At 36.7% G+C, this 23331-nt stretch overlaps 1 protein-coding gene across 3 annotated transcripts in view; it reads left to right on the forward strand.

Annotated features, from left to right (window-relative positions):
* The window catches only part of LOC118017893 (myopalladin), a 103344-nt gene that overhangs the window by 9735 nt on the left and 70278 nt on the right, over positions 1–23331 (forward strand). The window contains exons 1-2 of one of the 3 annotated variants that reach the window (XM_035016226.1): positions 3811–3886; positions 18577–19464. In XM_035016226.1, the coding sequence (XP_034872117.1) occupies positions 18578–19464 (887 nt within the window). In that variant the 5' untranslated portion in view covers positions 3811–3886; position 18577. Of the gene's footprint in view, positions 1–3810; positions 3887–6902; positions 7185–18576; positions 19465–23331 lie in introns of those variants that run through there. The other 2 variants (XM_035016214.1, XM_035016220.1) reach the window with 2 other exon arrangements.

Raw genomic sequence — 23331 nt, forward strand, 5'->3', positions numbered from 1 at the left:
TATGGACGAATATTTATTAAGTGCCTACTTTGTGCCATGCCATGAGATTAAAACTGTTTGGCCTATAGAGAAATTTTTTTTATGGCTCTGATTCTCAAGGAGTTGACCTAGTTAAATAGATAAAGCATAAATACACCAATGAAAAAATTAGTTTAATTCAGCAATATGAGAAATGTTGTGACCACTAGTTGTTTAATTATATAATAATTTGAAGAAACAGTGAACAAAGGCAAGGAGGAAAAGAAAAGGCAAGGAAATATTGGTGAAACTTTTTGGAGACAGGATTTGTGTAGAAAAGGGGCAGGTATTTTATACGATTAAAATGATCACATGTTTGTTTATACTCTTGGTTGAAATTTGCATAAAATTATGAGGCAAGTGGACTATCTACAAATAGTTTTATCCCCAGCTCAGTTTACACAGTGGTAAATTTTGTGTTTAATTGCTCTATGACACTGTATGTTTACTTATCCCTTTTATGGACATTATCACATTTTGAATTAAAGCTTATTGTCTAGCCAGAAATAAATAAAAGGAAAGTATGTCTAAGATATTAACGGACTAGGTTTTAACAATCCATTCTTAGTTTGGAATGAAGGGCAATTGGGTGATGAGCAGAATGAATAAAAGGCAAAACAAAAAAAGATTTTCCAGGACTTCCTACATTAAAGTATGCTGCCTTTACTTGACAGGAAGTTTACTAAAGCAAGAAACACCAAATGGATAGGTCCATATGCAGATAAAAATGTAAACTTGGGGGGCGCCTGAGTGGCTCAGTTGTCAGGCATCTGCCTTCGGCTCAGGTCATGATCCCAGAGTCCTGGGATCGAGCCCTGCGTTGGGCTCCCTGCTCCACGGGAAGCCTGCTTCTCCCTCTCCCACTCCCCCCCTGCTTGTGTTCCTGCTCTCGCTGTGTCTCTCTCTGCCAAATAAATTAAAAAAATCTTTTAAAAAAATGTAAACTTGGTTAGGGATGTAAAATACAAATTCCTTCTGAGTTTTTCATAGTTTATATTCTCAAAACTCTTCCTCTGTACTCTTCCCTACTTGCCAACAAGTTGCTTCCATTCAACATTTGCTAATTTCATTACAGATTTCATGTAATAAGATCACTGCTCAGAAATGTGTATTGGCGCTTGCTATTTCAGTCAACCAATTTTACTGAATCTTTCTGAGAAAGTAGCCCTAGATGTAGTCACGTGCTATTTTTCTGTTCTTTTCTTGATTCTGTTAAAGAAATGTCAAATTCCCAAAATCAAAGTCATAGCTTTAACAACCCTCTGCCCATTGATACATATAAAGATGATGGTGAATTTCCTCCTTTGGATGATTTCTGATTTTTGAAGTAACCTGCATAATTACTCTTCATGAGAAGGCAGTGGGGGCCAATAAAAAGAGAATTTGTTTTATTTTTTTCCTTCAAATTTTTATTTACGTTCTAGTTTGTTAACATACAGTGTAATATCAGTTTCAGGAGTAGAATTCAGTGATTCATCACTTACATATAACACCCAATGTTCATTACAACAAGTGCCCTCCTTTCTACCTATCACCCATTTAGCCCATCCCCCGCCCACCTCCCTCCATCAACCCTCAGTTTGTTCTCTATAGGTAGGAGTCTCTTGGGGCGCTTGGGTAGCTCAGTTAAGCATCCAACTCTTGATTTAGGCTCAGGTCATGATCTCAGGGTTGTGAGATCGAGGCCTGTGTCAGGCTCCCCGCTCAGTGGGGAGTCTGCTTGAGATTCTCTCTCCCCCTCCCCCTGCCCCTATCCCACCCCTGCTCATGTGCACTCTCTTTCTCTCTAGAATAAATAAATCTTAAAAAAAAGTCTCTTATGGTTTGCTTCCCTCTCTTTTATTTTCCCTTTCTCCTGTGTTCATCCATTTTGTTTCTTAAATTCCACAGGTGAGTGAAATCATATGGTATCTGTCTTTAAAAGAGAATTTGTTTTAAACTAAAGTGCCTAGATTTGAATTCACCCAGCTGTGCAGCTCACTGGTTGGGTAACTTTGGGAAAACTAAACTTCTTTAAGACTCAGTTTCCTCCTTGTAACTTGCAAGTAACAATACCTTGTAGAGTTGATCTGAGTATTAAATAAGAGATAACTTAGGCTACTCCTGGCTTAGAGTTCACTCGGAAGAAATGTTAATTCCCATTTCCTTTCCTTCATATCATTAGTGTTAATGCGATTATCTGGGTCATGGGTAAGAACACTGAACTTTGTTTTTGGCTTTCTGAGATGTTGGTGCTACCCAAAAATAGAATCTGAGTGGAATCACCCAGAGACTAGCATACTGGCATTTAATATATTCAGTGCTGACGTTATTAAGAGAGAATATTTCAACTGCTGTTTTCCTATCCCTAACTTGCAAAATATTTATTGACCCATATTGATGTGCTGAGAAGTAATACCAGAGCATTTAAATCTACTTTCAAAAGAGCAAAGCTCTTAAATTTTCTCAGCAAAATGACTATCATAAATAGAAACAAAAAAAATAGGTCTGTCAAAGCATTCAGACTGTCTTCCAATGCCCTACCTTTCAAAATCACTACCCAATGTTTCATTGTACATAACAATTCATATTCTCAGCTAAAATATTGAAGATAATGTATCTGAAAACATTTGCCTTTTTCCTTCTGTATTTTCTCTTCTTTTTGTTTGTTTAGTCATCCAAAACACCTCAGAGCTGGTTTCAGTCAGAAAAATTATAAACTTAAAATTCTATATAGCATTCCTCTAAAATACTCACTAAAAGAGAGTATGTTTTTTGTTCATTTTTATCCTTAAATTTTTTTGCAAATACCTTAGAAATGTGAACATTTAAATATTTGCAGTGGTTATGAGCACAGACTTAGAGTTAACCTTATGTTTAATCCTGGCTCAGTCACTCACTTATGAGGCCTTGGGCAGATTTTAACCTCTAAGCCTCAGGTTCTCATCTGTAGAATTCTAACAATACGTACTTCAGAGACCAGGATCATGACCTGAGCCGAAGGCAGCCGCTCAACCAACTGAGCCACCCAGGTGCCCTGGAATAATACTTTCTAAAAAGTGTAAACATTGATATGTTCTCCATATCAAAAGTACAAGTAAAGAAAGTCCTATTGTGTTGGGTGCCTCGGTGGCTCAATCGGTTAAGCATCTGCCTTCAGCTCAGGTCATGATCCCAGGGTCCTGGGATCGAGCCCCACATCAGACTCCATGCTCAGCGGGGAGCCTGCTTCTCCCTCTGCCCCTCACCCCAGCTTGTGCATGCTCACGCTCTCTATCTCTCTCTCTCTCTCTCTCTCATGCGCAAAAGTAAATAAATGAAAAATCTTTTTAAAAATGAAGAAAGACCTATCGTGTCTTCATGAAAACCACGTAGTAAAGCTTTAATCTAATTACCCTAAAATTAGAGGAACACACATCGAGTATTATAATCATTGTTTTCCCATATTCACTTTAATAAATGTATTGACCATATTCTTAATTTTATATCAAATAAAGGTATTTACACATGTCATCTGCATCCTGTGTATAGATATTTTGCCCATTCTTCTACTTTATTCTTTAAAATTCCATCTTTATTATCCTTTTTATCTAAAGAAAGATCAAGAAAAGTCTTTCCTTAGTCATCTTTGTCATTATCCACCCCCACCATCCCTCCAGGCTAAGAACATCGTGCAGACTGAGTTATTAAAGTTGATCTGAAAGAGCAATCTGTTCTAAATGACTGTCCCTGGATCTGCCACGGAACCCTGTAAATACCCTTCATTACTCTGGCGGGGTAGTATCATATTTCCTTCATGATACTTCTGTGGCTGACACAAGTTAGGCAGTGAGATTTGGGCTTTGGATGATCCTGGTTGATTGATATAGGAATGGTGCTTCTCCCACAGGTAACCACAAATTTACTTCTCAGGATAATGTTTTAAAAATAGGTGTTCTGTGTACAGTTTAAAAAAATGTTTTTAGTTTTTGAAACTAAATGGGTTTTGGGCTTAGACCTTTTTTAATGTTTTTGGTTTTAGTTTTAGGTAAGCATTTTCAATACAGTTTAGATGAAAAAGAAGTTTCATAAGGATTTAATTGTATTTCTCAATTACATTGTATCATGGGGTTTGGATAAGACACTCTATAGTCCACCATACATATATCATTTTGGATGGACAAGAACTTTTCTTCTGTGTATTTTTCTCATTAACAAAGGTTAGGAAATACATACATGTCTCTGTTCTTTAAAAATAAGATATAGAGGGGGTTTTGTTCTTCTCATCTGCTACTAGAGGGGGGTAAGTGAATATAAACCTGTGAACTTTAAGCAAAACTTACTGAAACTTTGGTATATGTGCGCAATTTCTTTTAAAAATTAAAATCTACAGCAATATGGAAAAATAGGAAATACAAAATTTTACATGAATCTACTAGGGCAGAATTCTTGCATGCTTATCCTCCAAGTGAAGACTTCCTCTGTCATAGATCTTCCAGGTTCCTCAGTATTCCTGTGGATCATCCCAATGTGAGTAAATTGTTTCTGTAGCTGAGTGACTGAATTAAGAAAACAGCTGAAGGCAAGCACAGGATCATGTTCAAACCACAATAAACACATGTGTTGGATGGGCCACTCAACTTTATGGGGAAGGCTTAAGACATGTAACCTTGTGTTTACTTGTCACTTCTGAAATTTCTTTTTAACTATGTTGGAATATTTTTTAAAGTTTTAAAAATTATTCTCTGTATCAATAAACTCTGGTAAAATCTAAACTAGTGGGTGTGTGGTACAATGTTTATATAAGTACTACAATGATACCCAGGATAGAGGCTGGGTTACTTGGGAGAAAAAACTAATTTAAAAAAACAGAATCTAGAATACCAGGTTTGATGTACTGAAAGCAAGATGTCCACAATTGCTGAATATTATTTATTTTAATATTTACATCCAGCTTTTTTTCAGTGTTCAAAAAATTTTGTACACTGTTTTATCATGGCATAGTTTGTATGGAAGTAGAAATGTATTCACTTACAGCATGTATATGCATTTCCCTTTGGAAAATCAAATTGTAGCACATCTCTTTTTACCTGAAATAGTTCCACTTTCCCACATCCCTAATGAAGAACTAGCAGCAGTTATATTGATTAGGTCTCAAGATCTGAGTGGGATAGTTGGGGAAGATTATTTATTTATTTATTTATTTAGAAAAGGGGAGAAAGGCTTTCTTCTCCCTTTTAAGATTTATTTATTTATTTTAGAGAGAGGTTTGGTGGGAGGGGCAGAGGGAGAGGGGGAGAGAGAATCTTAAGCAGACTCCCTGCTGAGCACAGATCCCAGTGCAGGGCTAGATTCCACAACCCCAAGATCATTACCTGAGCCAAAATCAAGAGTTGGACGCTTAACTGACTGAGCCACCTAGGTGCTCCAAGATCTTATCTTTAAATAAAAAGAAATTGTTGGAGTATCCACATAAACAGAAAATGTATAAACACAAATAAGTAGTCTTGAGGTTAGTATCAGCACAGGATTAGGTAAGAGAACAAAGGAATCTGTCATTGAAGATCTGGACTACCGTGGTAATAAAAACAAACTATCCACATAATTCAGTTCTTTTTGTACCTTTTTCCCTCCTCAGTAATAGTAATTTTAACCTGGATTATTTAAAAGTTTTCCTCAATTTTTTTTTCACTTTGCCTGTGTAAATACAAAGCTGCATAAGAAGGGAGTAGTGAAACCTCTGATGTGATCATAATAAACAAAGAAATGTTATATCTATTCAATATACAATAGGGAGTCTCAAGATGCCTAAAAAAGGTAAAAAGAGCTCTTAGTAAATTCCATAAGGTTAAGAATTTTGGTATATTTTGTACACTGCTTTATACCCAGTACCTGGTACATAGTAGGCATTTGGTAAATATTTATTGAATGAATGAATGAATGAGAAGAATTCCTACAAACCGTTGAGTGATTTAATTAAGAAGCCAGCTATAAGCCAATGTATTTCATGCTATCCAAATCTAAGAATGATCCTTCTAAAAAATAATCAATGACATTTACCTGAATTTTCAAAACGCAGGCTTCTGCCAAGATTAATGACATTACAGCACACTTAATCTGTACCAAGCAATGGAGTTAACTTCTTTTTCCCCAAATTTCTATTCTGAAAATGTATGAAATTAATATCAAAGAACCTATACTTTGACAAAGAAGGTTTTTGAGCAGATGATGGTTTGGTTAAGCATTCTTTTTTATTGATTGGTAATGTTTGTGAAAGAAGACATCTGGCATAGACTTTTTCAAATAATACACAAAAATGTTATTCCAGATACTAATACAAGAATAGGAGTTGTAATCTATTATGTTATATAGTCATTTTGACTTTTAAACAGTATCTGATTGGTTTTCTTCTGATGCAGTTTGTTCAAACTAATTCGTTACTGGGTTTACTCTCAGGCTGATGGTTTTTTCCTCTCCATTTTTTGTTTGTTTGTTTGTTTTTGTGATCTCTAATTAACAACTTTTAATGTTAGTTATCTTCTCCGCTTTTGCTTAGCCTTTGGATGAACGGTTCCAAAACTCTCCACTTTTAAAATGTTAGGCCTCAGCTTCATGTGGCTTTTCACAGCCAAATTTCCTAAAATGTATCAGTGATTAAATGATAATAAATTTTCCATTAAAATTAAAGTTCCTAAAAATTAAGAATTCTGATGTATTTCAAAAATAATGCCATTTTCTTTGACAGATGGAACATGGTGTCTGAATTTAGTATTAATTCCAAACATAAATCAATAAACAACTTGGGCCTCTAGCTAGAAGTGAAATTCTATAGGTAGGAAAACTGATTGACCCCCACTGCCCATAGGTGCTGTCCCGCTATGGAATCCCTTTGCTCAGTTTTCTCCTGTCCAATCAGGTGGAATGTTTCACAGGCACATGGTTTATACAGCTCAAAATAACTTGGGACCTGTGAGCTGACAAATGCTCTGGCTCCGGTGGTGACAGGTTGTCCAGCTTCTTACAGCCATCTTCACTGAAACTAAGGTTAACTCCTCACTCTCTATGGACGGCTACTCTCGATTTCCAAGGGCGTGAAGAATTTTCTTTTCCTCCTGTGCTTTCATCTCAAAAGTTCTCCTTGGATAATTGTCATCGCAGTGGATTGCCTGGGTTGGACATCCTCATCTGGGTCAACTAAAAAAAGAAAGGTAATATCCAGATTTAAGTTCTCAAGTGTGTTTTGATAACAGGGCACTGACAATGGGAAAAGGGATATTTCAGAGACCTAGTTATTGCTGTTTAGAGTGAAACCTAGGATAGCTTCCTAATTATGTATGATGGGACACAAAAGTTTGCGAAAAAATGAAGTTTTCTACATGTAAAGGTTTCAGAGGGGATTGATGAGACTCACAGAGATCACAGCCTCCTTGGGTCCTAAGGAGAAATACCTCAGCAGAGGAAGTTGTAACATGTTCCATACCTCATTGGTATTTCCACACATTCACTTATTAAAATAATGGTGTTCGTATAGAGAATATGTGTGCGATGCCGATTTCCTTTTTAAAGGAAATCAAATCTAAAATAATATGACTCCGTAGTTAAAGACTTTCATTTTAATTTTTTTTATCATGTAAAAGGATATGCTTGCTATATTTAGTGTTGGGAGATCTGCTCCCTGGATTAATGCACACAACAGCTGCAAAAAGTCTTGCTCAAAGGACATTGCTCTTTCTTTCTCCTTTCTCTCTCTCTCTTCTCTTCAACTACATCAGAAAGACACTTGACAGTCAGTGGCAAGTGTTTGGCCTGGTACATTGCACTATTAGCAGTAATTAGACGCACATCTTGAATTATATTTTAAAAACCATATAAGCAAAGAAAAAGTGAACATGGATTAATCTGTATTTCCATTCCCCAAAAGTAAACATTACAGCAGTGGTGTTAAGAAATTTTACTATTTTATCAACAGATTTTTACTCATACTTGTTAAAGATCCTAGAGTCAGTCAGTTTGAAAGAAACAAATCGTTTTCTTTCTCAAAAAATTACGGTTCAATTACTTTCACATTGATAATAATGAAATGAATTCTCAATAAAGAATTTGTCACAACTTTTCAGTCTCTCCTTAATAATAACTCTTAAGTGCACGTAAAATCCATAATCCTTTTCTAGGAAATTGAGAATGTCTATACTTAAAGCTATAATAAACATATTTTTAAACAAAAATTAAGATATGTTGTCTGACACATGATTTGACAACAAACAAAATATTTAAAATCAAGGCCATTCCAGGAAATTTGAAATATATGCACATTATACTTATTTTGTCAGTAGACAAAATTATAGCCATTACAGAATCTTGTAATAATGGACTATGAAACAAACAGCTGGACACTATCCAAATTCTGGAAGTTTGTCTCTATTCCCACTTATAGAATATGGCTAATGCTATTGGAACTCATACTAATGTGTTAAAGCCCAGTTCTATAGATCTGTAATTTAGAATACAGGCTCTATTATATGTTCCTATTACAGTGTGCTTAGTCCATTCAGTGGAATGGACTCAGAACCACAATTCATGGACACCAAAAATTGAATGAGTTTTTAATCCAAGCTGGGTTTTGGAATTCATAGAGATGGTTTATTTTGGAAGAAACAGGACAGCTGATAAATCACGTTTCAATGTGAAGGGGCTTTAATGAAATAAAGTGACAGCTAAATTTTTCAACAGTTATTTCCTTATATGTAATAGGAGTAATGAACTCAGCTTGCTAACCTGAAAATACAAGACGAATGATGCTGCTAACCCCAGAATAATTACAGTAGTTTCCTTCATTGACACTGAGATTTGACAAAGGCATTGCTTGTCACCTGGTGTCATTACCTTTAACAAGACCCAGAAAATGAAAGAATTATCTTAACTTTTTTCCTCTCTTAGGAGATATAGAAGAATCAAACACCATGGGGTATTTTCTTAAATTTCTGTGGTGCTTCATACTTGACAAAGAGCTTTTAAAACTGCTAGGGCATTGCACTTTTGCTTAAAGGGAACAACCCAAGTACAGACAGAAGAACCTGTTTAAAAATTTAAGAGCATATCTTCAGCAAATACATTTTTGGTGGGCACAAATGTTTATGTGACTATTTACTTGCAGTCACCAGAGTTTCAGAGTTCATGTATAACCAGAGTCACCTTGACAGGCTCTGCACAGGCTGTGTGTTGCATAGACCTCCACTCAGAGTCACAATGCTCTACACCCTCCAGGAGGGGCACAGCACAGCCTTCCCACCAAGCACTTGAACTAAAACTAGATCTTCAGATCTGGAGCCTCTTTGGGGTACTTGCTCCTCTCCCACTCTAGCCAGCATGTTATATCAATGTAATTTGGGAAGTTATCTTTTTCAAATCCTTCATCATCTAAAGAAAATTGACAGGCTGAAGAGGGATGAAAATGTTCTATTGTTTTCTTATTTTTCTTATTTAAAATGAATCTTTGAGTTAATGAGATCGACGTTTTCTCATTTTTGATTTCCTGTTTAAGAGCTAAGTTCACCACAAACGGTGAGATCTTGAGAGTGCTAGAAAACCTCATTTCTTATGACTACCACCAAACTCTTTTTACATCCTAGATGCCTGAAGTCTTCTTGTTGGCCTTTCATTAGCCTTTCTACAGGTTGTAGAGTTTACTTTTACACAATTTCTTTGCTGTCAAGGTTAAATACTAACTTTGGGCTCTGGCTTCAGTATCCTTTACTTTCCTACGTGTTTATCCTGTTCTGTATTCAAAAACGTATGAAAGTATGTTTCATAGAAGCCAATCTCTTTTCTCCCACTCAAACTAAATCCTTACTTTCTTTCCTACCTTCCCACCTTTACCAATTAATTAAAACAATAATAAGAGAATGGCTTACTCACCCTTGGCCTATTATCTAAAAACCTTTTCCTTCCTTTAACTCCTGCCCTTTAAGGAATGTCCCTAATTAAACAGATTCCCACTGTTTCTCCTATGTATTAGCTCTGCTCTGCCTCTTTAGTTCCACATTCTCTTCTAATGTATGCATTTGTCTCTATTTGTTTTTATCTGCTGTTTTTCCTCTTTCAAACTGAAAGAGGAATTAAGAGACTAGACCTTACACTATTTCCATATTGCTACTGACTTATTTCCATATATTTCATGTCCTTATTCTGATAATGCAACATATACTAACTTATTAAATTACTAATGTCACTCACACCAAAAGTAGACTAGAAATAAAACTAAGATGGGGGTGATCCCTGTAATAGTAATGGATGAAAACTATAACAATGAAGAAGGATTTACTTCAAAGCGCATCCCCTCTGCAGCCAACTTTTTTTTAATTAATGCACCTTTATTTTTTTCTTAAAGATTTTTATTTATTTATTTGACAGAGAGAGAGAAAGAGAGCACAAACAGGGGAAGCAGCGGGCAGAGGGAGAAGCAGGCCTCCCTGCTGAGCAAGGAGCCCAACGTGGGGCTGGATCCCAGGGTCCTGGGATCATGACCTGAACCAAAGGCAGATGCTTAATCAACTGAGCCACCCAGGAGCCCCTGCAGCCAAATTTTTAAAAGATGATCTGTACCCAACTCTCCAGGACTAGTTCCTATGTAATGGGATTTGGTTCTTGGCCCAGCAAGTTTCTCTGAAAGAACTGAATTAGATACTTCTATTGTGTGGGACATCATAGGACAGGGAAGGCAAGACAAATGGGTCAATACCAGCATTAAAGAGAGGGAAGCAAAGCCTAATTTTGTTGAAGATTCTTCCCCTAAAAACATTCTAGGTATAATAATTACACATCAGCAGAAAATCATTACCTTCAATTTGCATTTTTAAAGTACATTTTTAAACAAATTTCACAAACAAAACTATGAAGTAAGCAGGGGAGTTTGCTCATCCTCAGGTTAGAGGTAAGTTACTTAAAGATGTCTTATCTTGTCCCATTCCAGCTCTCTACATGAGTAATTATTAAATATTAAGCTATTTTTTTGTGTCTACCTAGAAACCAGATTTGTTTTTTCATTTAGATATCTAATGATACTTCATAGCCAGAAAACTTCAGTGTTTACATGAGTCCAAGTTACTTCATATTAGGTTTTGCTAATTCTCTGGTCAATGCCCCAGTTTAAATATTCGTATTATAACCCAAAGGTAGATGTATACCACATGATATTTCCAACAAGGTCTTCTTAGAGCCTACAAAAAAGGTAGTGCCCAGTTAACATGAGTTGAGAAATATGCCCAAAGGTATCAACATCAACAGTTTTGTTATTATGAACCAGACCTTTAATTTTCAGCAAGTTCTCAGGGCAAATCCCCTCGTCAGGAGAAATCCCAGGGGAAAAAAATAGAGCTATTTAGCAAAGTAAAGTAAAGAACATTCAATAAGCCCTCTATGTCACCAAATTAGTTTAAATTATTTACTAAAGTCTGTCTTGATTATTGATGCCGCATTGTTTCATTTCTAACCTAGGACAATTTCACCTTATCCATGATCTATTTTCAGACAATTACTCATTCTTATTTTGAAAGTGGCACTAAATCTGTTTCAATTTTGTAAGAAGCAGAAAGAAGGAAACAAGTCCAGTGTCACTCTGAACATCTCAGATGAAATGTCTAAGATAATTCTTAATTTCCTTTCCTGAAACCTGCTCATCCAAAGAAATGATTCTACCACTCACCTAGTTGCTTAGGCCCTCAATATTAGAGTCACCCTTGACTCTGCTCTTTCTCTTCAGTCAACTAACAAATTATACTGCCTCTACTTTTAAAAAATACCTCAAATCTGATCATTTCTCACCATGTCCCACTGGTACCATTCATTGATCTAACCACCATCATCTCTTACATAGCATATGGCAAGGCTCCTAACTGATCTGCTTGTTTCCACACTTGCTCCCTTCAACTTGATTCTTTGCATAGCAGCCATGATTAAGTGTTTTCAAATCTATGCCATCTGCTTCTCAAAACTTTAAAATGCTTCCCCATTTACACATGTAATAAGATTCAAAGTCCTTCCCATGATCTGCAAGGCCTCACATGATCTAACTTTGTACTTTTCTGACTTCTTTTTCTTCTACTCTTCTTTTTCATTCACTTCCTGGCACAATGGGCTTGACTTGAACACAGCAAACATTCACCTCTGCCTTAACACTTACTTTTTTCCTACTTAGGAACATTCTCCCCACCCCTCCACCCCCAGATGATCACACCACTAACCTCTCTACTACATTAGAAGCTATGCCTGATCTCTTAGCTGAAATAGCATACCTTCCTCTCTTCCCCTTCATTCCCTATTCCCTTGCCTTATTTATTTTTCTTCTTTTTTTTTTTAAAGATTTTATTTATTTATTTGAGAGAGAGAGAATGAGAGAGAGAGCCTGAGGGGGGGAGGGTCAGAGGGAAAAGCAGACTCCCTGCCGAGCAGGGAGCCCAATGCAGGACTCAATCCCCGGTCTCCAGGATCATGACCTGAGCCGAAGGCAGTCGCTTAACCAACTGAGCCACCCAGGCACCCTATTTATTTTTCTTCTTAACTTATGTCTTCTCCACTAGAATGTCGACTCCATAAGGTTAGGGACTTTGTCATTTGTTCACTGCTGAATCCATAGGGCTTAGAATGGTGCCTGGCACATAGTAGATGCTCAATAGATATTTATTGGATGAATAAATGAAAGCTACATTATCCATAATAGCATTTGGGCTTTTTAAAAGTACAAATTTTATAACAGATAGTTTTTACATTAATGCCTGAAAGAGAAAATGCTACATTTTCTTATTTCCTATTATAAGTAATATTCATCAGCTTAACAATTTATACGTGCATTTGCATCTGAGAATCTCCTGAAATGTAATTGTTTCTATGCCATTGGAAAGATGAGAATAATTGAGATTCAGAATCATTAAATGACTTGCTCAAGATAACACAGTTTTTTAGTGTTGGAGCTGGGATTCAAACCCAGGTTTCTGATTATAATCAGATGTTCTTTGATACTTCTGGTATGAAAGAAAAGCATAATTCCAGTTATTTTACCCACCATAAATAAATTCTCATTTGAAAGTCACCTTGAAGTTATTATTGCTTTTACCAGTTTATATTTTTCTTTTCTCTGTACATTTTCTTTGTAAATATGATTTCTATTTATCTGTCTTATTTTATCCTGCACTTAAAATAAAAGATAAACAACAACAGATTTAGCAGGAAATTCTAATGAACAAAAGAATTCAACAGATATTTATTGATCCCCTTCTATGCACTTTGTGTGCACAGAGATGGTGCTGTACAAACACAAAGTGAGGTAGACCAAAGAGTAAATAGGCCAATTTACTATGTTGTGATAATTGCTGTGTTTGGAGGTAAGAACAGAGTGCTTTGTGAGCATATTGCAGAGGTACCCAACCCAGAACAAAGAAGAAATCCCACGGCGATGTCTCAGCTAAGAACTGAAGACCATGTAGAACTTGGCCCAGTAAGGTAGTGAAGGGAGGTGGGGACAGGCAGCCACCTAACAAAGAAAATATATACAAAAATCTGCAGGCAACACAGTTCATTCATGAGACTACATGTATTTCAACAGAGTATGGGTGGTGCTGAATTAACTGCAAATCTGCAGCTCAGCTGCTCTTCAAACTTTGTCCTAGGATCAACCACTTGGTATGTCACTAGAGTTGTTATGTAATAATAATAATAATAATAATAATAATAATAGCAGCAACTACCATTTACTGAACATTTACTAAATGCCAAGCCCATTTAATCATCACTTCAATCGATGAGATGGCTGGTGTTATTATTCCTGTTTTGTAGACATGTAAGCTGAGCCTTATAGAGGTTAAAAGTGACTTTGTTGAGTTTATACAGCCAGAAAGTGTCAGAACTGGGATCTGAACCACATCTATCTAACTCCAAATTTTTAGGTAATAAACACTACATTAAAGAACATTAAATAAATTAATTAAACATTAATTAAATTCAAACATTAAAGCAATTCTTTATTTTGAATACTCGAAAGTTTTGTTATCATAATAATTTCTTATAACCATAAGCATCAGACAAGCACACATTTGCACCTCAATTGGCTTTTCTTTTTTTTTTTTTAAAGATTTTATTTATTTATTTGACAGAGAGATAGAGAGCACAAGTAGGCAGAGCGGCAGGCAGAGGGAGAGGGAGAAGCAGACTCCCCACTGAGCAGGGAGCCCGATGTGGGGCTCGATCCCAGGACTCCGGGATCATGACCTGAGCCGAAAGCAGACGCTTAACCGACTGAGCCACCCAGGCGCCTGGCTTCTTTTCTTAAAAAAGAAAAAAATGGTTACAGAGAGCAGTGATTACTTTTTATGAGTATTTTCTTACCTACTTCCATCATAAATATAAAGTTCTTAAAAGTTTTTCAACGTTAACATCACCTTTACCTAAATATTGTTTTTTTTTTTTAAAGACTTTATTTATTTATTTGAGAGAGAGAGAGAGAGAAGCAGACTCCCCACTGAGCAGGGAGCCCAATGTGGGGCTCCATCCCAGAACCCGGAGATCAAGACTCAAGCCAAAGGCAGACACTTAACCGACTGAGCCACCTAAATATTGTTTTTTACTAACATCATTTGAATGTCCATTACAGGGGCTGGCCCTGTTTTAAGGACTTTGCATTCATGATGTTATTAATCGTCACTCTCGTAGAGATTAGGTATTATCCATGTTTTACAGATGAGGAATCCAAAGCTCAGAGAAGTAAGTAATTTCCTCAAAGTCACACAACTGCTGAGAGTTCATGAAACCAGAATTTGAAAACCAATCTGATCCCAAGGCCAATTATGCTCATTCCATGTTGGCTCGAGATTAAAGCCATCTTCGAATACAGAGTTAGAGACGAAGTTACATTAAAACACAATATGAAAAAAAATAAAAAATAAAAAAAAATAAAAAAATAAAAAAAACACAATATGCAGTAGTGTTCAACAAATAGAAGACTATTCTGATTTATAAATTACTTAATTTTTCCCCTTACATTTAAATACAGTTGGCCCTTGAACAACATGGGTTTGAACTGTGTGTGGGTCCACTTATACATTGATTATTTTAGATTTTTTAAAAAATACAGTACAGTGCTGTAAATGCATTTTCTCTTCCTTAAGATTTTCCTAAAACATTTTCTTTTTTCTAGCTTACTTTATTGTGAGAATGTGGTATATAATACATATAACATATAAAATATGTTTTAATTGTTTATGCTATTGGCAAGGATTCTGGTCAATAGTAGGCTATTAGTAGTTATGTTTGGGAAGAATCAAAAGTTATACATGGGTTTCTGACTGTGCAAAGGTTGGCGCTCCTAACCTCGCATTGTGCAAGGGTCAACTGTATATGCAGAAATTCAAATGAGGGTAATGAAATAGTTGATTTATAAATGAGAAGGATTTTTCATCAGTATATTAATTACATTTTAATATATATATATATTTTTTTAAGATTTTTATTTATTTATTTGACAGAGAGAGACACAGCGAAAGAGGGAACACAAGCAGGGGGAGAGGGAGAGAGAGAAGCAGGCTTCCCGTGGAGCAGGGAGCCCGATGCGGGGCTCGATCCCAGGACCCTGGGATCATGACCTGAGCCGAAGGCAGACGCTTAACGACTGAGCCACCCAGGCGCCCCTATTAATTACATTTTAAAATAGCATTTTGCACCTTATTGTACATATCTTTAACTCTTCTTCTATATAGTTAATGCACACATGAGACAAATTTTCAATTGATGTATCAATTATATTTTCATATACCATTTTGTGTATCATCTACGGTGCTACCAAATTTAAAATAGCTGGATAGCTCTATTTAATGAGTATATTATAATTCAATTAACTAACTTCTTATTGAACATGGTTCCAATTTTTTAATACTATCATCTATACTGTAATGAATATCTTTGTAGATAAATCTTTGCACTCATCCAACCTCTGTGCATTTTTAATTCATCTTTAAGGCACAATAGACTTCACCCAAACAAATGACTCCAGTAGTGGCAATTTCAGGCTGTAACAAGCATGTGGAAAAATATTTGGCTGTAGGTGATCCGTTCAGCTGTCTCTAATTGTCCTCTCAAGGTGACTGCTTACTTTGCCAAGTTAGACATTAGTTTTGGAGAGCACTCTAAAAGCTCTAGAGTTAGAGCAGTTCCTAGGAAGCCTTCTTCGTGATGTAAGTAAGGCTGTAATATAAGGGAAAGGAAAGGAATGAACTGAAACAAGTTTTGTTGTAGAATCGTAAAGCCTGGGGCGCCTGGGTGGCTCAGTTGGTTAAGCGACTGCCTTCGGCTCAGGTCATGATCCTGGAGTCCCAGGATAGAGTCCCACATCGAGCTCCCTGCTTGGCAGGGAGCCTGCTTCTGCCTCTGACCCTCCCCCCTCTCATGTGCTCTCTCTCTCTCTCTCGTTCTCTCTGTCTCAAATAAATAAATAAATAAATAAATAATAATAATAAAATCTTAAAAAAAAAAAAAAAGAATCATAAAGCCTAGGGATGCCTGGGTGGCTCAGTCGGTTAAGCGTCTGCCTTCGGCTCAGGTCATGGTCCCAGGGTCCTAGGATCGAGCCCCGTATCAGCCTGCTTCTCCCTCTGCCTGCAGTCCCCCCTGCTTGTACTCTCTCGCTCTCTCTCTCTGGCAAATAAATAAAATTAAAAAAAAAAAAAAAGAATTATGTGTAGCCTAAAAAGATTTAGATTACTTTCCTCTCCATCTTCCCAGCACAAGGCCTAGCAGGTAGTAGCCAAGAATCACAAACGGTCTTCATCTCTATTACCATCTCTGATTGATTGGTGGTGACTGAAGGAGTAGAGTGTTAAGAAACTCAAGATCCTACGGGAAGAACACTGTACTCTGTTAGCTGTATCTTTTAAGGAAAGAGAGAAGTAACAGCCTACAGGTCACGAGTTTGCCATCCCTCTAGTAAATGTGTGACTAAATAAATGATAAAATGTTAATAATATAAAGTTGCTTTGTATTACCAAACTCTCTACTTCAGGGGGGCTTTTAACTAAAGTTACTGTAGTATTTTCTTAATATTTTAAAAAATTATTTATTTTTTGAATCAGTAATATCCTCATATAATTGACACTCAAAAGTCAGGAAAGGGTATACAGTGAAATACAGTTTAGGGGTGTCCTGTCTTGAACCTCATTTCCCTGTCTCCTATATCCCCTCTTCACCAATGTTAATATAAGAGATTTTTAAAAATCTAGGCTCTAACTCATATCTTCGTAGAAATTAAATTAATTATACCTTTATCTGAAAAGGCTAAATCATTACACTTTTCAAGAGCAGATTGAATCTGTAAACAATAATGAATTTAAACAACTTGTCTCTAGTCGAAAACCAAAAGCATTATTTATTTTCATGAACTAGATCAAATTGATGTTTTCAGTAACTAAATGAGATTATGTTGTATCTTCTTTTCCAATTCAAAGAAGAGTTTATTCATTAGTTTAACAGTTATTTATTGGGATCTAAGTCTTTGCATTGGTAAAAGTTACATTTTAGTGGGAGGAAAATGACAAGCTGCTAAAAATGTGCGTGCCAGATATTTCTCATGGAGATAAGTGGTACTGAGAAAACCAAACTGAGTAAAAAGGATAGGCTGGAAGGGGATTGCCATCTTATGTTGGGTCATAAAGAAGGAACCACTGAGGAGAGAATAGATGGACGGATAATTGAAGGAAGTGAGAAGTGAGTCACATAGCATTGTCAGAAAGAGCATTCCAGGTACAGGCAATAGCAAGTGCAAATGTTCTGAGGCATTTCAGATGTGACTTTAGAATATTTCAGGAATAATAAGAAACCGGTGTGGGTGAAGCTGAATGAAAAAGTCTTGAAACCATAGGAGATAATGTCAGTTTATGTAGGGCTTTTTATGAATGAAATGAAAAACTGCTGTTGTCAGTATCTTTTAATTTCTATATTTTATTGCATTCAAGGTAAAGGGGAGAGTATGGACAACAAATCTCTGTGTATGAAAGGTCTTTATAACTAAAAGCCCTTTATAGATATTATCAAAATTATGCTTAGAAGTTGTATTTAATATCACTATAGCTACATCATAGCTTTCACAATTGAATTTGTTGTATTAAAGAGCTTAATAGAGTGGTTATCACCCATGTTTTTATTTTATATCTCAGGGCAATCTCATTCAGTTCCTCTTCATTTTACAATTTAAGGTTAATCTCTAAGTCTTTAATGTAAATTTTGTAGAAGTATCAAAATTAGGCAATTTTTTAATTTCAAACTTTAAGTTCTTAAAAATCCATCATGCTTAGGGGCGCCTGGGTGGCTCAGTTGATTAAGCGGCTGCCTTCTGCTCAGATCATGATCCTGGGGTCCTGGGATCGAGCCCCACGTCCGGCTCCCTGCTCAGCGGAGAGCCTGCTTCTCCCTCTCCCTCTGCCTGCCACTCTGCCTACTTGGGCTCTCTCTCTATCTCTCTGTCAAATAAATAAATAAAATCTTTTAAAAAAAAATCCATCATGCTTATAGATCTGTTATTCTTTAGAAATGACCCAACTTTTTGTTATTATTATTTTCTGACAGCATGCAAGACGACAGCCTAGAAGCTTCTACTTCCATATCTCAACTTCTAAGAGAGAGTTATTTAGCAGAAACTAGACATCGGGGAAACAATGAGAGGAGTCGAGCAGAACCTTCCTCCAACCCTTTCCATTTTGGCAATCCTTCTGGAGCTGCTGAAGGAGGAGGTCAAGATGACCTTCCAGATCTCTCAGCCTTCTTGAGCCAAGAAGAATTAGATGAAAGTGTCAATCTGGCAAGATTGGCCATCAATCACGACCCTTTGGAGAAAGCAGATGAAGCTCAAGCTAGAAAACATCTTTCATCTGATCAAATGAAACACTCACCTAAATCAAGTTTTGACCCCAACTTCTGTCAGGATAACTCTCAAGGTCCTACCAGCTCTGAAGAGAGCCCCCAGGAGGCAAAAAGGCCACAGTATAGTTCTGAAACCCAGTCCAAAAAAGTATTCTTAAATAAGGCTGCCGATTTCATTGAAGAGCTGTCCTCCCTTTTCAAAGCCCATAGCTCCAAAAGGATTAGACCTCGTGCCTGCAAAAACCACAAGAGTAAATTGGAATCTCAAAACAAACTTATGCAGGAAAATAGCTCCAGTTTGTCAGATATCTCAGAAAGAAGAGAAAGATCTTCTGTTCCCATCCCTATCCCTGCAGATACTAGGGATAATGAAGTGAATCACGCCCTTGAAAGGCAGGAAGCTAAGAGGCGCGAAGCTGAGCAGGCTGCGGGTGGAGACACCACCCCCGAGTCTTCACCTTCATCTTTGTACTATGAAGAACCTCTGGGGCAACCTCCTCGGTTCACTCAAAAGTTACGGAGCAGAGAAGTTCCAGAAGGAACCAGAGTACAGTTGGATTGCATAGTGGTAGGAATTCCACCACCTCAAGTAAGGTAAAAAAATATCCCATTAGTAACGTGTGGTAATTGCTTTCCATTTACCCTGATCCTCCTAAGTTTGTCTTTTAAGTGTGTGGTTTCAGAAATTATATACTCCAGGGGCGCCTGGGTGGCTCAGTTGGTTAAGTGACTGCCTTCAGCTCAGGTCATGATCCCGGAGTCCCGGGATCGAGTCCCGCATCGGGCTCCTGGCTCAGCAGGGAGCCTGCTTCTCCCTCTGACCCTCTCCTCTCTCATGCTGTTTCTCTCTCGCTCGCTCTCTAATAAATAAATAAATAAAATCTTTAAAAAAAAATTATATACTCCTCTTGAGAAAAAGTCAGAGTCTAACGTAGCACTCTCCAATAGAAATATAATATTAGCCACAGTACGCAATTGAAATTTTTCAAGTAGTCACATTTTCAAAAAGTAAAAAGAACTGGGTGAAATAAACTTTTAAAATATGTATTATTTTATCCATATATTAAAATATTATCATTTCAACAGGTAATCAATATAAAAATTATTAATAAGATATCCAGCGTGAATTCTACACTTATAATAGCACATCTCAATTTGACTGCTAAATTTTCCTAGGAAATATTTAATCTGCATTTCTATTTCATAACATTTACAGTTGAAAAAGTAGCTTAACATACTCAAGTTGCTCCAAACATACTTCAAAATTTCATAATAGCGGAATTATCAGTTTTTAAATTTAAATTAATTAAAATTAAATATAATTTGAAATTTAAGTCCTAGGTTGCACCAGCCACATTTCAGGTGCCCAATACCACATGTGGCCAGTGACTGAGGTATTGGACAGCACAGGTCTACAGCCTGAAGCTTAAAACAAGAAAGTATTTAGGATCTATATTCAATGAATACCTGAGGTATTTTTTCAATTTTGAAGAAAGCCAAATGATAGAATAAAGACTAATAGACTAAAGAAAGAATAAGGTTGTCTTTTTCTCACATAGTATTCATATTATAGGACAGTAATAGTATTAATAATAATAGTTCTATTTATATTTGCCTATTGATTCAAGAGATTCTAGCCCAAAGACATATTCATATATTGAATTTTGCTTTTCAAAGGTAACATAATTTTATTTCTACAATGGCATATACACTACTATCCAGTTATCCAGATGAGCTTCTTGAGGACAAGGGTTTTCCTTTGTATCTTGAACACCTTCGTATCTGCTTTGTATCTTTCGGGCCCATGGTAGTCATTAAGAAATGTTAAGTAAACCAATGCATAAAGAAGCAGGAAAACAAGAAACTCAACTTCAGTTTAAATCAGGAGTGAGTCATTTGGCCTAAGATATAACAAAGGGTTGAAACTGTATGACACAGGGCAGTATCTACCCTTCTATTCTAAGCATGCCTGATGACACTCTCTAGGAGTCTGGTTGGTAATGCTGGTGAGATATCATCACAGCACCATGATGGAAATCACTCAGTGACATCTGGTCAGTCTAGGTAAGCTGGTGAGTACTCAAGTTATAGTACACACACAACTTACTTAGATTAGTCTTGTCCAACCCACTAATTTCTGAACATAGAATGGACCCCCAAAAACCACAAAAACTAGACCAGATCATTCAGGACTGATTCTCCCCATTTCTTGACTGTGACAATCTCAGATACAAAAAAAGAATTCAGTGTTCCCGTGAGAAAAATTCGCCAGGAAGAATTATAAGATACCCATCCCCCCCAAAAAAGTAATCTATGGTCACTCAAAAACTACTTAATCAACCAAATACAAATTTACAAATTTTAAGGTGAGAAAAAATGTAAACAGCTTCTATGTAACAATACTAATTTTACCTGGAAGAATTTCTTCCCTGATAGAATTCATGCCTGTTTTCCTACCACTGGTTTGGTGCCAGGAAATTCTTAGGTATTCACTAAATATTTTCTGAATGAATTAGTACTTAATTTATGGCAGCAATTATATTACAAAAAGTTTAGAATTTTTTATTAGCTGTCATTATTGTCCTAAGCCCAGAGTTTACATAACTCTAATTAACTGGACAGCAAATATATTTTTACTATGTGCTCTGCACTTTGATTATTGCAATGACAGAGACAATATAAGACATGTCCCTGCCCTCAAGGAGCTTGTGATTCAGTTAAAGGAATCATCCAAATTTGTATAGTACAAAGCCATAAGAACTCTTCAGTCTTCAGAGAAGGGATGGAGGACTAGAAAGATCAAAGAAGGCTTCAGACATGTAGGGTGAGAAGGAGTGAGAGGATTTAGGAAGAAATCTACTCATTTATTTATTCATTCATTCATTCATTCATTCATTCAACAAATACCTATTGAATTACGAAAGTGACTCACTGGGAATACAAAACAACTGTGAGCTATTGGAGGTCAAAGACCTTGTTTTGAAACCAAGTCTAAAATTATTCTGAGAGGGTAGCTCACAATCTAAAAGAGCAATCAAGCAGGCATGTAATCAAAATGTTGTGACATTGTATGATAAGGGCTATAACAGAAGTATGTATAGAACACAACAGTGGCTCAAAGGAAGATGTGATTATTTTGCCTCAAGTGCTGGAGAAAGGAAGCATTCACAAAGGAGGTGACTTTAGTTTGAAGAGACCAAGGGTGGAGAAGGAAGCAAGTGCATAGGTCTAAAGACAAGTGTTTTCAAGGAACCGCAAGTACTTGGCTATGTGAAGGACATGGGGTAACAAGTGAGCAAAGACGAGAGAAAACATTGAAGAAATATACAGATGGATGGGTCCTTTTAGGCCAGGTCAATTTAACACATTCATATAAAGGCACAGACGCTGGAAGAGTAATATTTTTATATGACAGGGAGGAGACTGACCTAACCTGAAAAGACAGTAGAGCCAGATGATTTTGCAGAGCCTTGAAAGCAAAACAGAATAGTTCAGATTTGGTTGCAAAACGATCTGGAAACCATTTATAAGGTTGCGTATAGGGAAGTACCAAGATGAAAGGGAGCACTTAAGTAGAATTAGTCTGGAAGGATGAGTTAGACTTGAAAAGAATGAAGCAAGTAAGCTGCTTAGGAAGCTGTGGAAGATATCCCAGGCATCAGATGTTCTGATCGGATTTGAATGGGGGCAGTGGGAAAGCAGAGAGAAGTTGTGAGTGAGCAAGATTTAGAAGAAAAGAAATCAAGCCAAACTTGGTGGCTGACTGGATAGGAAGGATGAGTAAAAAATGTTAGTCCACATGTTTGAAGCTGGGTACCTGAGAGAATATCGGGGTCATTGGCAAGGACTAAGAAAATGGAAGATGTGGCTGACATATGGCGGAGGTTGATGATTTGAGTCTGAGGAGACCGAGGGACAATATCCAATAGGCAGTTGGAAATGCAGGACTGAAGGTCAAATGAGAGGGTAGTGGCACTGGAGACATTCCAAGGAATGACCTGGACACTGGGAAATCTGGACACAATATCTCTGTAATTACAAAGGGACTATATATAAACAGGTAACACTTGGAACTAACTTCTACTAGTTCCAGACTGGTGTAGTGTTTTCCAACCTTCTTTTAGCAGTAACTACTCCTCCCAGTTTTCTCCAGCAATGAATCTGTTACATGTTATGAAGTTACACACACAAACACACACACACACAGTTTTAAGGATAAAATTAGAGGTTTTGAGATTGAAGAGCATTGGGGTGGAAGAAGCCCAAAACTCCTAAGGCATCTCCACAGAATCCAGAAGCACAGATTTTGATCCAGAGAATACCTTAAAAATGCATTAAAATAATAATGAGACATTTTGGTTTGCCACATAGAAACATGGCAGTCAATAAGAAAAGTATCCTTTCACTATTTTTGCAAGAAAATGTAATAAGCGTACCTGGCAAGTGAGGTCTAACCTTGTC

This window comes from Mirounga leonina, unplaced genomic scaffold (genome assembly GCF_011800145.1).
Source record: "Mirounga leonina isolate KUSES-001 unplaced genomic scaffold, KU_Mleo_1.0 Mir_106, whole genome shotgun sequence".
NCBI classification, from domain to species: domain Eukaryota; kingdom Metazoa; phylum Chordata; class Mammalia; order Carnivora; family Phocidae; genus Mirounga; species Mirounga leonina.